General features: G+C 46.4%; 1 protein-coding gene across 2 annotated transcripts in view; it reads right to left on the reverse strand.

The window, feature by feature from the left end:
* LOC144137950 (cytochrome P450 3A24-like) overlaps positions 1 to 2570 on the reverse strand; it is a 32664-nt gene extending 30094 nt beyond the window's left edge. The window contains exons 1-2 of one of the 2 annotated variants that reach the window (XM_077669987.1): positions 2489 to 2570; positions 887 to 1006 (exon numbers count right to left, since the gene is read on the reverse strand). In XM_077669987.1, the coding sequence (XP_077526113.1) occupies positions 887 to 942 (56 nt within the window). In that variant the 5' untranslated portion in view covers positions 943 to 1006; positions 2489 to 2570. The other variant, XM_077669986.1, reaches the window with a different exon arrangement.
* Positions 2571 to 16098: the final 13528 nt, after the last annotated feature.

A 16098-nucleotide genomic window follows, 5' to 3' on the forward strand; every position in this document is an offset into this window, starting at 1 on the left:
CGGGAATTGATTGCCTAATATATTTGGCTGCTGCTATACCCATTTACTTGATGTGTTATACTTGTTTCTCCTTCGAATAGGTTGACAGCTTTTAAGTAGTTTATGCGTTTTTTCTTCTTTCTTTTCTTTTTTTTTTCTTGCACTTGTTTCTTCTTGCACTAGTATTTTCTTGCACTATACTGGTTCGTCTGTCCCCTTCCTCGTTTATGTAGTGTGCTGGGGCGTTTCTAGGCAAATAAATGAAATAGAGTACCACTCTCACCACTTGTCTACTTAGGTTTTTTTTATTACAGGCATCATAAAAGACGACATTGAACCGTTATTCCTTGCAAGAACTAACCTTTCATAACTAGCACAACTAGCCTCCTCCTCTGAATACCATTGTTTTCCCAAGAAAGGTAACAAATAAGGTCGTTGTTTCAATATTACAGCTACGCAACGTTGAGCACCGTTACTGCTTAGGCACAAAAAGGGTAATCTGCGGGGTAACTTTACGATGGCATTCAAGCAATGTAACAAAACAGAACCCGAAGCCTCACTTCAATCGCGCAACCATCTTTACAATGTGAGCTGCCGCCAAGCGCACGCACATGTCCTTGTAATGTCACAAAGGCAGCTTCTCGCAAGCAATCATTCTTTTGCCTCTTGTCCTTACAATGTAGCTTAACTGTTTCGCAGTTTACGTCAAGGTAGCTTAATGTTTTTCGCAGTTTGCGTCAAAACTCGCATAAAAGCGGGCCCGGCACTACAGAGAGTACCAAGAATGCGGACTAATTTTAAAAAAGAATGACATCGCGTCGTCCATTCGAACATATTGTTCTCTATCCAAACGTGCAACTTATTTTGTAATAAAGAAAACAAAGAATAATAGATCTGAGCTACTTACGCGTAGATTGAGCACAGGATGGTTACGAAGAGGACTAGGGAAAGCAAGTCAGCCATCTGTAATTGCTCCTTTTCTCCGCAGCACCAAGTCGGGAATCATTCAGCAGGTCGCCGGCGGGATCTGAATAAAGCACCGAAAGTGTGTCGCTTACTTGGCTATTCAATACGGACGAGAATCTTTCTTGGGCTATCTAAACGTGAAAGCTATGATCTGTCTGTCTGTCTGTCTGTCCGTCTGTCTGTCTGTCTGTCTGTCTGTCTGTCTGTCTGTCTGTCTGTCTGTCTGTCTGTCTGTCTGTCTGTCTGTCTGTCTGTCTGTCTGTCTGTCTGTCTGTCTGTCTGTCTGTCTGTCTGTCACTCGAAGAACTGCTTCCCGCATGGACGCCGCCAAGGAAGGTCTCACTGAGTTAGCTTCTGCAATCTGCCCTTATACTATTTTAGGGGCGAAGCCCATTAGGGCCTCGGGCTGTCGGCGTCTCCTGTCGACGTCGTCGTTTCATGTAGTCACGGTAGTAAAAAAACTAGGACACACGTTTTCCATTTCCCCGTGCTAGAACGTAACGCGTACTAAAAGAACACTCCAGGACACACGTGTTTCGACGCCTCGCGCTATAATGCTTCGTTCTTCAAAGACACCAGACTTACCACAAAGTTGTATACCTCTACCCCGCAAAAGTTTCATCTCCGTGAGCAAAACCGCCAAGGCATCAAGAATACACTGGTACACCGCATGCTTCGCCCCTCCCCAGGTTTCACGTTAGTGGAGATGGCCCGGGATTATTTCGCCAGATCTTTTTAAGGCCATAACTCTGCCCAATTTCGTCTGATTTCGATAAAACTAACACCAACATATATCTTTTGATCGCACAAAGACATGTTCTTTTTTATTTAAATTGCACTCTTATTTTTAAGCTACGGTTAAACTTAAAGCCCTTTCAGAGAGTTCTACCTCTGCCCTGCCCCGCCCAAATTAAGTAGTAGAACACTAACTGCGATTGAGTGCTTACCACAACGACGCAATATTCATCAAAACGGCCATATATAATAACTTTACATATACTCTTTAAATATTTTAGCTTTCACAACTTAAACATCCGCACGTGTAAGCTTGGTCAAAACGCGCTGAACACCCTACCTTCTCGCCAAAACCAATTCACTTAAAAAAATACCACTCCTACAATCTTCGCAGGTACGAGGACCTAACAACATCAAAAGCGCTACCAGAAACTTGGTTTTTTGAGCCTGAAAAAAAAAACTCACAAAAAAACTCATCTCTGACTCCGCATGCTGAACCACTAGCTTAACGCAAGTACTTTCATGATATTTCTCATGGAAAAGGACAAAGGGGAGAAAAAGCACTTGGAGGGCGGATGTGTGAGTTACCTAGCAGGTCGTCTTTAAACGCTGTTCAGCGTCTTTCAAAGAAGTTGCAGCGAAGAAAGTACGTAGGTAGATACACGGCAGATTTCTTTGGATGCCTACTGTGGCAGCTCCACCAGAGAGAGGTTTTGTTTTACAAGTTGCTATTACAATGTTAGGTTAAAAAAGTCGCTGATGCAGCTAGGTTTGTTTGAAGTACCCTCCAGGATGATGTAGTACCCACCGTGATGATGAAGTGCCCACCGCACTACAGCAGCGTTTGGTATCGGCGGAGTAAAAAGAAACCACCTAGTGTGTTTGGCAACAGATGCATGCCAGCTGCGCGAAACCGGAAGCAGAAAAAAAACGCCGTCGTTTTTTTTTTTTATTCCTACATATGGTCGTCGATCGCATGAACTGCGCGAACAAGCTTCCGGGCCGGAAGGAGGCAATGTTTTAAAGCCTGGGGAAAAGCCCGAATTCGTAGCATGTGGCATGAAGGTTGCATTAGTTCCTGTGCCGTAGAGCGTGACGCACGTGCGCATTGCGGATTTCGGGTAAATTTTTGTTTGTTTCCACATTAAAGCGTACGTTATGGCGTAGAATATGGCAAACAGTTGCTCTTGGAAACTTTCCCGTGTCATAAACGCTTCCCACAAGCAGCCTAACAGCAGAATGAAAAAAAAACGCAGTAAATTGTGCCAACTTGTTCGTGCATGGCAAACAAAAATTTTCAGTCAAGAAATGCATAAATCGGAGTGTATGATAAATTGCGCGTCAATCACAGCGCAAATATTTATAAAAATCAACACAAAATTACCCAGAAAGTACACTAAAGATAATTTGAGTACCCATCTAGCTACGGAATGATTTTGCCGATTCCGGCTAATCTATGAATGCCTGTGTGTGCGCGTGCGCGTGCGCGCGTGCGTGCGTGCGTGCGTGCATGCGCATGTGTGTGCTAATATGTCGGCCCGCGTCTCAGGTTGCGGTGACGTGTTACTTCTATTTCACTACAATGACATCCCCCCGCAAATATTCAAACCCTCGACTTACCGTCTTTTTATCATCCGATCAACTAACCTAGCAGAAAGTGTTTATTTGGCGGCGCTTACAAACAAATGCCTACTGCAACACCCATCGTCCATGCCAACTCATCTACCTCATACCTCGTACGTCACTCTCTTTCTCTCATTCAATTTATATACAATTTATTTACCTACAACTTACACAAGAAGGAGAGTGACAAAGGCTGCGCAAGGCATCTTGGCATACCCACTACCCTGATACAGTACGCACGGCATCTTTGGCAAACGTTACACACTCATTGCCAGCGCACACAAAAAAGAGGAACGTAAATATATTTGTGCAGGTGTCTGCCGCCAATTACACAGCCTAAGCGTAAAAGCGAAAAAAAACGAAACTTAAGCCTAATACAAAGGTACGATACTTCGAATGCGATATAATTCAACAAATTATGGCTGCTATAAAAATTCCCAATTGACACAGAATTGGTACACAACCTCCATCGTAAAGACATGAATGACAACAGAAATAACCTGAATACGAAACAAGAAACGGAGAGAACTACAAACTACTGTAGAAAAAGGATTGTTTGCAAAATTGCAAATGATATGCGCGAAAAGTCAACATTTTGTGCATTGATACTGTTCAAAAGGTTCGGTAATGTGTGGCGCTGCGGGAGCACGTGAGAGGCTGTGTCGCGTTCATTTTTGGTTTGCTACATCCTCCTTTCTGCTTCCACCTCGCCACATTAAAAAACCAGAAACCTGCGCATACCACAACACAACAACTCTGAAAATATCAACCCTCACATACCCTTTCGAGTACCCTTAAGAGGGGTTTTGAGGGTATTGGAGCATCCTCCAAAACCCCCAACACCACATAGCACTTAGCATGTGCACGACCGCAGCACCCAAACTTAATGCCTTCCGCCATTCTGGAGCAGGGAAGTTCGAGCATTGTTGTATTCACCCTTCAAACAAATGCTCTTCCTGTACTGAGTGTGCCTTCTTTGACCACGTTACGTGTGCATGTCCCGACATCCCAAACATTCCCCGAATACCCAACCCAACTTTTGACCGGTGGAAAAATGCGCTGCTAAGCTCGGACCCGGAAGATCAATGACAGCTGGTACGACTGGTCGCGAGTGAGGCCAGGGCTACAGGGGCCCTAAAATATGGCACCTCCCCTCCTCAAGAAAAAGATACCCGTTCCGAAATAGTGGGAAATTAAGTTATTCCCTTCCTTCCTCCTCCCATACAGGTGCCACCGCTCGTCATTATACGCCACAAGCCAGGGTTTTAGCCCAGTGAACCAAATGTCTAGAGCGCAAAATATCACGTGGTATGGCCGCCTGCTTTGGAAGTCTACGTTGCGCGCTCTTCCCTACCTGCTTGTGACGCCTAAAATAGTTCATCCCGAGCCTGTCAGGTGCTTTAAAGGGACACTGAAGTGCATTTGTCCAGCTTCTCTTTACGCTTCCATTACGTAGACGGGCTCAAATAAACACCCCTTTGATTGTTTATCCGGTCGATAAAGCGATATTTATTTGATGAAATTTGAAAGAAGAAAAATTAACATGTGCGGTCTACGGTGGCCGCACCAACTAACAGCAGTGACGTCCACACGAGGTGCTGCTGTGATTGGACGAAGCTCGAGATTAGAATTCAAACCAGTTTCGGTTTCGGTTCTGTGAAATAAAATGCATGGCATCCAACTTTATCCTTGGCTGAGCATTCTGGATATCTCAGTAATCGGCATGCTGGGCATCTGCCATGTCGTCGGCTGTAAAATGCGTCAGATAAGCCTGCCGGCACAGCTTAGGATCGTAACGATCCCCACCCCAGGCGTACGCAGTGAACGAACGCCCTCCACGTCACCGGACACGCTCAAATACGACTCACTTTGCCCCCACCTTTGGTGCTTACAGCCGACAACACGGAAAAAGCGCGGCATGCTGATTACTGAGATATGGAGAGTTCCCATCCAATGATGACATCGGATGCCCAGCATGTTGTTTTACAGAACCAAAACTGAAACTTGTTTGAACATCGTCCAATCACGTAGCGTCTTTACCTGACGTCACTGCTGTTAGTTGGTGCAGCCGCCGCAAACCACGCGTGGTATATTTTCTTCTTTCAAGCTTTATAAAACAAATATCGCCTTATCGCCCGGATAAACGATGAGAAGTGTGTTAATTTGAGCCAGCCTACGCAGCGCAAGCAAAACCGGGAGCTTGACAAATTCACTTCAGTGTCCCTTTAAAGATGCAATGAAAACAAAAAACAGCTTAGTTTAATTTGAACGAACTTGTATCTGGTGTCTCACTCAGATACATAACAGCCACGCAATCGTTTTTTAACCGAAGGGAACTTAAGAAGTATTTAAAAATTTCCAAATTTCGCGCTACGGTGACGTGTATGGGCAGGAGTGACTTTATATGGGCCAGCACTAACGTAATCGCCTGTCTGTTAGCTGCACTAGAGTGAACTGCACGTTAGCAGTTCAGTTCATTAGCAGTTAGCACGTTAGCTGCACGTTAGCTTTCAAGTGATGCGATCAAACGGAACTAGAGGCCCCACTACAATCGTACAGTCGCGAGTCTTAGCGATGGTCAGTTCGGCGGCCGCCAATCGCACAAACAAGATTTTGTGACGTCAAACAAAAGTTCCCGGAAAGTGTCTGGTGAGGCGCCACTGCTTCCCATGTATTTTTAATATCTCCATTGTTTGTTCAAAGTTCGCAATAAGACTGGTATTGTTCTCCGGCCAAAGCAGTCGTTTTAATGAAATAAACTTTTTTTTTTGTCTTCGTGGCCCCTTTGGTCAGTTTTAGAGTCGCGAAAGACATCCCCTTTTTTAGGCACAAAATACCTTTAGCACTTCCAAAACCATCGTCCACTTTTTATGCGCGCGTACGTGCGTGCTGGAGGGGGCACTTCAGCAGACATTTCAAACAAAGATATAGCATACTTCTCAGTAATATTGAATCCTGGGATGATTGCTATGTAATTGTTGTTGTTGCTGCGAGCTCTAATGGAAGGGGAGGCCAGAGGCCGGTGGGGTAGGATGAGAACGGGGGGTCCATTCTTTTTGGAGAACCTCTTACGAAATGAATGAAAACAGCGCGTGGGATTAGACAAAAAAAGAAGACGATAACACATGCGCTAAATAGCACCCACAACAGATGTGTTCATTGCTATCCGGCGCAGTATTTGTATTTCCCTCCCCCTGTCGCGTTCTTCGAGTGTTGTTTTCCCCCTTACTTCACGTACTGAGGGCCGAACCTATGCCATGTGGTTTCAGGAGCACGATCACCATTCTACCAAAGCTCCTCGGATTACGAGAGCTCATTGCGGGGTTTTGTAGACGACATTTATGTCGCCATGAAGTTCAAGAGGCGGAAAATAGAACAAGAAACCGCAATACATGCCGGTGCGAGACTAGCATGGTATCACTACCCATCTGAACTGCGATAAAGAAATCAGTCATGCAAATATACATCGACTGGAATGCTCTCGAGAAGCACTCCGCAATAAATAGTTGATTCGTTGCCTGTACTGCAATACCAGTGCGAGTTCCTGTCTTATCATTTGTGGCAGATACTTAGGGCTTAACCGAGCCCATTGAAGAACTTAAGTACACTCAAAACGCCTTTGAGAAGATGGTATAAAGAACATTTTTGGTTCGAAAAGCCTCCAGCGAATCACACAAGCACCGCTAGTCAAACACAACCGAAACTAAATGGAATGCCGGACCACCCAGGAATATATACTTCGCATGGGCTCATGTGCGCGCGCACCTAAAAGCTAGCCTTCTTTGCGTTGCAATGAGAAGGTGTCCGCAAGTACACCTCCAAGTCACCCCCTTTAGACTTCTATCTCTCAATTCCTGAGCGATGAAAAAAAAGCGTCATTCTGACAGCCTACTTACCTGTTCGATTTGGAAGAACTAGTCAGTTATAACTCGCTCAGTTCAACTTCAATCCTCAAAAACTTTGCGTTCAAGCAATAAAAAAAGAGATCTCAAATATTTACAAATTTCAAATGTCTCGCCACAGAATGTGAGCTGTGCGGCCGGTACGGAGTTGTTAAAAACAGAGTAATGGGTGTGTTAACTGCGTGATAGATTGGAAACGTGCTAGTAAACCAAACTGGGAGCGCCACTGCCGTGACCAAATCATGTTTATTGGCGGCAGCTTTTGTTAGTGACGGCCAATCACGCAAAACAGTTACCCTGACGTAATAGAGGCAGGGCGATCAATTGGCTGGAAATCAGGCAAATTTTCCAAAATATTTTTCGTTTCAAGTATGCGCTGCAGTTGGCGTGATTGGTATTCTGACTTGTTCACTCCTGAAAAAAATCTTCTACTTCTTCATTTTTCCTTGCAAACCAGCAATATATCTGAGAAGATATATGGAGTTATTGCACACGTTTCTGCTCTGCAGATGACCGTCTAGCGTAAATCGACCATACAGAACTTGTATATTTCTTATTTTTCCTTTAAAGTCGACATTAGGTTTGTGAATAAGAAGTTATGGTCTGTTTCTGCTCCGGTCCCGACCTTTCAGTATGAACCGGCAGAAAAAATAATTACTTTTGTCTTTTGAGTCCATTCAACACCAACTTTTGCGCGCGCGGAAGGGTTAGAAGGAAGGGCGAGGAGGCGCTGACATGGCGAAGGCAGGCCCGCGGAACTAATCCCCTACCGCGACGAATGCCCAAGTGCCCAGACGGGTCCCGGTCAACACGCTAGCTACGTACACGATGGAACAGACGGACTGCTAAAACTCTCTTTAGTTACGAGAAGTTATGACAACCTTCACACACAACCTTCACAGACAAGTTCCACAGACAACCTTCGAGCTTCAACCGGCCATGTTGCAAGCGTCAGGGCTTGCACAGTAAATGTCTTTGCATGCAAAAGCTTCATGTCACACTTGTTAGCACACTAAAATACAAACGCCTGGGTGCACAAGGAATTTGCGCAGCCTTGTTACATGCCACTCAAATTAAAGGAAATGCTTCCTGAAGTTGTGAGGTAATCACATGGAGTTCTGAACCACTCAGCAACTTTTTTACAAACAACTATGTTAAAGTCGACTTGCAAACAATCCTCAAAAACAATCATTGAAATGTCGTGTTGCGTACTCCACGACCTACGACAGAACGAAAACCTGACTTCTCTCATTTGTTGCATCCTCTTCGTTATACCCAATTGGCTGGGATTAATAGGTGGCCTGTTCACGCTTCTTCTGGGCTCGCTCAATGTGCAAGAGAACCAATAGACATTAACAGTATTAAGCGGCGCTGATTTTCCGACGCCTTGCACGGAAGTTCGCGAAGTAGCGGGCACTAGCCGTGAGCGCTAACAGCAACAACAACAACGACGACGACGACGACTACACCTGTAACAACAGCTCTATTTTACCTAGTTTGAATCCTTAACCAGTTTACCCAATCTGACTTGGCCAATCCCCCAGAGTGGGTGCACGCCATTCATTTTTGGTACCAACCAACCAACCAACCCACCAACCCACTAACCGACCGACCGACCGACCGACCGACCGACCGACCGACCGACCGACCGACCGACCGACCGACCGACCCACCAACCGACCGACCGACCGACCAACCAACAATAACAAAAACAACAACTACAGCAGCAACAAAAACCGTCAAGGCGCCCACCTATAAAAATCTTGTAGCGGTTTTACGACTGGGAACTTTATTTTACGATATAAATTACCCTTGGCTAAAATACGTCATCGTTAGCACTCCATCTTTCCCACTCTCATCCTTCGCATTTCTCACCGTGTGCGAACTATCATCAAACGTCCACTCAGCAGCGAAAAACAAGACAGTGGTGAAGTGGAGCCCGAGTTACGTAATTACCACATGCGGCGATCCCTAAGATGACGTCATACAAGCCCTGTTCTCCGCGGTTGCAGGGACATGTACCTCCCCAATAGTCGCGTGTTTCAACAAAAACTGTGCGGAAAAGTCAGCACGATTCAGCAGTGTGCTTCTTATTTTAGGACATTAGCAGTACATTCTCTACATTTCGGTTCATCTGGAACGATACTCACGTGGGTTATAGCCTTCGATCCTGATAGATGGGAGAGGCTGTTCATTATTAAAAAGAACAGAACCTATATTTCTGTATTGTGAAATGCCGAGCGCACGAGGAGTGCTAAGGATGACGATAGTGATAATGAATGCTTCGCTGTCCACTTCCTGTTGGGGGGATGATGTGCCATCAAATCTTGGAAGCGAATGCATCCACATTACACTACCCTGCTAATTTCATAGCTGATATTAGTGATTTTCTCGAGTAAGAACTTTTGTTCGTAAAAGGTGGTGGTGTGCCACGCTACATTCTTGCGTCTTATTCTGCTCGGCTAGCATTAGAACATTTTTTAGTCACCTCCACGGGTTTCCGTTTACTTTCTGTCTGGTAAATTTTAACACTATAACTTCGGCAACGGGGCATTTATCTAACATTGATTGGTGTGGATATTTTACTACATTTCAAAAAAAAATGCGCTGAATCGTTTCTGTTTTCCCTCTAAAGATGACGCACGCGCAATCCTTTCGGGTATATTTCCCTACAGCGATTTTTTTTTATGTACGCAAGCAACTCGCTGCAGCTTAAAAAAGAGAAGCCCTATACCCTTGGACCTATCGAATTGAAATGTTCCACTCAAATATCCCACTTGTCAGCCTGCACATTTCTAACAGCGCGAAATCATGCTGCAAAAGCCACAGGACATAATGGTAACTTTTGGAACACTCTGGCTTTCGTCAACAGGGTAAAAGCATAAGGCGTCAATATATAAAGCGTCAATACATAAGGCGTCAATAATACACAAGGCAACAACCTGCATAGGTTTTTGGTTTTTCGTACTGGCAAGTTTTATTACTGATTAAGCCACCCGCATAGATGGCGAAGCGCCTTATGCATTGCTTTTACTTTGGTCACTAAAGCCGGGGAAATTTAGAAACTGCCATCTCTAACAACGTTTTCGATTTCATTTTCTCTCGCATTTATTCCTCTGTTTCTTTTGCATCTCTTTAGTTATCTTACTGTCGTAACGCCTTTGCTGTTGTTGTAGCATATTCATTTTTTTACACGGAGTTTTTCTGTAGAGGAAGCTTAACACTTTAGCTGTCCACTTACGTCGATGCATTGTTTTTATTTCCTTTCAAAACATATTTCAGTTTTATGCAGCTTCACTGACCTGTAACGGCGCTCAACCGATCGACCGCTCTGTTCTTTATTAATTGCTTTGCCATGCGCTCCTGAAACCAATTCTCCTACCTTTTATGGTTCACTGCTAGGCATGGTGCGGTGTCTGGTTATGAGCAGAGTACTGAGTTTCCCAATGTGAGTCCTGGAATGAGTATGTCTTTTCAAAGTCCTCGCCCTACTTCGTATCTCTTATACCACCGCAACTTTCTCCTTCATTATAGTCATATTTCATTTTCCGTTAATTCTACGCTAAATTAAAAAAATACACTTCAAATATATATATATTCATTACTCTCGCTATTTTACATGATATTTTTGCAAACTTTGGGGGATTTAGCGCACCGAAGCTATGCCTGGGCTGTGAGACGTGGCGTAATGGAGGGCTCCAGATTAATTTTAGTCTCCTGGGGATCTTTAACGTGCGCCGAAATCTCGTACACACGGGAGTTTTTGCTTTTCGCCTCCACAAGAAAAAAATTCCCCGCATTTCCCCGAGGGGAAGAATGTGAAAGTGCGAATGCACGAGTTGAATTTGCGCGGTTCGGTAATGTTCGCGAAAGAGAGATCACACACACACACACACACACAACTACAAAGAAAGAAAGATGCATTTATTCACAGACACCTATTTGTGTTGTCGTTGTACTTGATTGCTAGAGCGGATCTCAGCTTTGAAATTTCGTGTCAGTACTCCTTTAAGCGGGTGCATTAGCCCTTCTCACGCCCGATTCTTGGCCAATCCCCCACGTGGGTATGTGTCATGTCAGCGGCCAGGCAGCGCGCGCCCATCTCCCCCCGTTGCCAAGGAAGACGAGGAGATTCCTGGCCAATCCCCCACGTGGGTATGTGCCATGTCAGCGGCCAGGCTGCGCGCGCCCATCTCCACGTGCGCGGACATCGCCGGTGGACGCAGGTTCAGGGTCGCTTAAGAAGTGCATTCGCACTTAAAACGGCCGCCGTGGCCGGGAGTCGAACCCGCGTCCTTGTGCTCAGCAACCCAGCGCCTTAGCCCCTCAGCCATCGCTGATGCCGTCATGCCGAACCGACGCTGTTCCGCTGCAGTCTGTGGAAACAATGATTGGTTACTTTTAAATGCAGAGCATTTCAGTAACTCACGATGTCACCCGCGTTGACGTCCGTAGTCGTAGTCCGCACCCCTCCCCCTACACTATATAAAAGAAAATACTATCCGACGCCAGGTTTCGATCCCTCGACCCTGCGGGTGGAACGCAATGTACATGGTGCTCTACCCACTGCGCCACAAAGCCGACACAGAATGGTACGCTACGAACGCGCCTTATATCGTTGACTCATTCAAATTACTGCTGACGAGCGCTCTCTCGTCAGCAGTTGCCACAAGTGCAACAACATTAACGTAACGCAAACTACTTAACGTCGTGCGCCCCGGAAATGCTCTGCATTTGATCGTGCCCCTCGCGAGGGGGATGTTCTTCAAATCGAGGACCACTGCCTTCCTTCGGGCTCGCTGCGCCCTCCCGCGAGTATGCATCTAACTAGGGACACGGTGCGGAACACCTGCACAAGTGGGCGCTAGCTCACATCTTTTTGACTCACCAAGCGTAAAAGGTAGTCGCGGCGCCGGGGACTCTCTTTTGACCACCTTTTTTGCTCTACAGAACTTAAACCAAGGTCCGTGGCTTCCAGTCGCCGATTTTGGTGAGCTGGTGCACCGGTCTCCGTTTTTCAGTCGAGGATGCATTTCACCGGCGAAAACAAAGGAGGAAGAAAGATGCGAATATCATCGCTCGCCCTTGCGACGCCATCTACAATACGCGATGTAAATTCTCGGAATTGAAGCCTCTTTCACACCGTTCCAACACAGACAAACCGCAGCTGGTTCTCTGTTCTTGTTTTGTTTTTGCTGTGATATCTATTCGAGTCAGGAACTAATTAACCCAACTTTTAGCCTTAAGAAGCCAAGGAAACAAGTTCATCTGCGTATAACGTTGAGAGGTCAACAAAAACCGCAGCGCCTTCTATGAAAGCCATCGTAAAAGTAGCAAAACCAACCACGGCCCACAAGTAAAACATTAGCTAAATTTGTGATAAAAATGTTGTTATTCCCGAATGAATAAAAAAATGTCACCCTATTAAAATCCGAGTAACTTGCATGCAAGCCTGACGCCATGGTCGCTTGGGTATTTCGTTTTAGCAAATGCTGAAAGGGATAGCTCAGAGTACCCTAATGTATGGCGCACGGTGTCACTGCTTTGGAATGCATTAAGTACTGCTCTTCGGGGCGCTAAGGCTATGAATAGGCACATTTTTGAATATGATTACGGGCGCTTTGCAGCCAAATAGCATTCTAGTCAGGAGATGCAAGGCTTAAGATACGCAGATTAAGAAATTGAATTTCCGACGTTGAGGACCAACAAAAACACAACGCCGCATGCAAGAATACAGCGCGATCGGCCATACCTGTATAAGTGCCTACTGTGTCTGTAGTGGAATCCAGCTTTCCCAAACAGGACTCGGAAAACTGAAATTTGAAAGTTTTTAAATACTTCTTGCTTTTTTCGTTAAAAAACATCTTTTGTGGCTGTAATGGACCTGAGTGAGATACTGAATCCTAGTTCTTTCAAATTCAACAAAGTTGTATTTTTTCCTCATGGCTCCTTTAAGGGGCACTGACACAAAAATTTTGCATCTTGTTTTTTTTTTTTTTGCGATAAGTAGCTAGTGACCTACTTATCACCTGTAGAAACTTCATTTGACTCAGCGTGCGACGGTTGTTTAATTAGAGGTATTTTCAATGCGGCAGTCGCAGTTTCGGTTTCAGCGGGTGCCGCGAAACGATGGATTTTATGTGAACAAAACTGACCACGTGACCGTCCGAGGGATATCACAGAGCAGAGCTGCCGTAGCACTGTCGAATCCGCATCGCCGGCAGTTTCTGCGAATGCCCCCACGTACTGATCTCGTGAGCCGCTTAATGAGCCGCGGACGTGACGCAGGCGCTGCGAGTGCAAATGCTACCGTGGCTAAAGAACGACGCGCGACGCTCGAGACGGTGGGTGGCAAGACGCGCGCTGGGAGCAGCCGGCCGGTCTGCCTACAGGTCCGCCTACAGATGTGTTCGGCTTAGCACTGCGGCGGATATCTTACGAGCAATGTCATCTGCACTGCTCGGTGCAGATGACAATTTTTTATGCAACCCGCCATCGCATCATTAACTCCTTTCTCATATAAGCTGGCATGGTTGAGACTTGGGTGCAATTTCGTGCAGCGGCAACAAGCCATCACTTGAGCCAAAGTTTTTAGATTAACCTAATCTAAAAACGTTGACTCGAGCTACCTGCGCCGACCTGCACCACTTCGCGGCCATGGCCGCCGCCTGCACAGCGACCGTGCGGCTCGCTCAGTGGGCTTTTCGTGTCTCCGGCGCATTTTCGCATCCAATGTAAATAAAAAGTAATAAAAAAAGGGTGCCAGGAATCGCTGTAGACCTTTGGTGGCGGCCAGATGCCCGATGAGCCGACGAAATCACGGTACCTCCGCCGCCAACGATCGGGTCGTTCGTTCTCGAGAGCAGAAGCTCCGCCCTCCGATTGGAGCGGCGAGCCGGCGAGCCGGCGAAAAACGCCGGCAGTGCGGAAGCGGCAAACACAAGCTCATGACGTGTTGGATGTTGTTTATTTACAAAATATCCACGGGATGTCGATTGCGCGTGGTCCTCTGCTGGCTGCTCGGTTGCGTTTCGCACACTTTAAAATTGATTTTAAATATGTTCTAGGCTGTATTCGCCGCTGATATTTTGCAGATGATGTATGCGTGTTCACATCAATCTATCTTCGAAGTTATTTCACCTTCAAAATGTGTGTCAGTACCCCTTTAACTTGAACACCTGTTCAATGCCATTCGATTGATAACCCGTTATGTCGTACGGCAATCTGTCGCACTAAAAGAGAGTGATAACCCCAAGCCTTTGTATTCTCGCCACGCTAGATCTAGAGGCTTGGTTGCTCGGCGTCTTCGAACGGAGATTTGTGTTCTCAGCACTGCACGCACGCAATAGCATTTGAACAATGCGACTCTCCACAAGAAGACAGGTCATCGTCCTCCCATTTGTGTGACAGAGATATACTGTTCCCGCGCATTTACCGAAATTCATTTCAAAGGTCATTCGTATTGGCGGTAAGTCAGTTTGCAGGGCCCCCTGAGTTAACGACTTTCTTCGATAGGTTTTTCCAACTTCGTTTGCCACCCGCAGCTCTTGTGGTCATCACCTAACGTGTATGCAAGAAACAAAATTTGCTGTGCTTGAACGCGGTTTTCGCACAGAGAGAGAGAGAGAGAGAGAGAGAGAGAGAGAGAGAGAGAGAGAGAGAGAGAGAGAGAGAGAGAGAGAGAGAGAGAGATGGATGTATGTATGGATGGATGGACGGACGGACGGACGGACGGACAGAGAGAGAGAGAGAGAGAGAGAGAGAGAGAGAGAGAGAGAGAGCCCTAGTCCGGGCCGTCATGCCACAGCCTCTTAGTCTCTTCATTGGGAGACGGCCGGTCCCTAGAATTCCCAGAGTCCCTAACTAACGGAAGATGGCACCCAGGAGTCTTGTGCCGCCACCCCGTCCCCGCCATGGCGCGGGTTCAGCCAGTCCTCCCAGGAAGCGATGCGGGAACGCAGGTGGGGCGTATGTCGGGTGGATGGTACGCCCAGTAAAGGCGACGTACTGATGGGTGGGAAGAGCGAGCGCGCAGTGAATGTGCGCACATCACAAGACAAAACAGACCCTGCTCGGGCTGTAGGCGCGAACGTCCAGTAAACTGAATGCAGCCAGCGCCTCCTTGTATCCTTTCCCAATGGCTTTCGCCCTTTCTCTTTCTCCGTATCACTCTCTCCACACAACAAGCGATTAGATGCTTTCACTGCGCAACAGCAGGAGGCGCTGGCTTGACCTTAAGTGAGCTTTAAAGTCAGATTGACGCAGCAAAGCTTTTTCGGAATTTGTACCTGGAGTAATAGAGCTTTTGTTTTAAAAGTCAAGACAAAAAGCCTGATTATTTGGTTACAATCCGTGAGAGAAAAGTACAGTGGCGAATAGACCCCACACTGTGCAACTTCATGGGCAATTTTAATCCCGCAGAGTACTGTTATGTCTTGACTTGCGTTCGCTAGCAACAGTATCTATTTCAGACTTTCGACGGTACCTTCTATTACTGCAGTGCTCTGAATGGGCCCCGTGATGCCGGTTGCTATTATCATCACGGGTCCCATTCCGAGCACAGTGGTACCAGTTCACAGCCAGGGCTGGCCAGGAATACTGGAAAGGTTGTGCAATACAAACACTAAGTGCTACTAATAAAAATAAGTCACTTCAGATGTTTTTAGCGCAGAAAAGCGGACCGCGGACAGAGAACAAGTCGCCGAGCTGGCGCCGGTGGAGGCGCTGTCATCGTCGTCGCTGTCGCTCGTCTCGCTGGCGCTGCTCGAGGCGCTGCTGCTGGCGCCACTGATGGCCTTGCGGGGTTCGTTTTTTGCGCTGTGAGCATGATGGAATAAGTATATATATTCTCACGGTATTATGTCACATGAGAATGGAAAACATACGTATATGT

Source organism: Haemaphysalis longicornis, unplaced genomic scaffold, assembly GCF_048455015.1.
Source record: "Haemaphysalis longicornis isolate Haplotype H1 unplaced genomic scaffold, Haemaphysalis longicornis Haplotype H1 scaffold_5, whole genome shotgun sequence".
In the NCBI taxonomy this organism is placed as follows: Eukaryota; Metazoa; Arthropoda; class Arachnida; order Ixodida; family Ixodidae; genus Haemaphysalis; species Haemaphysalis longicornis.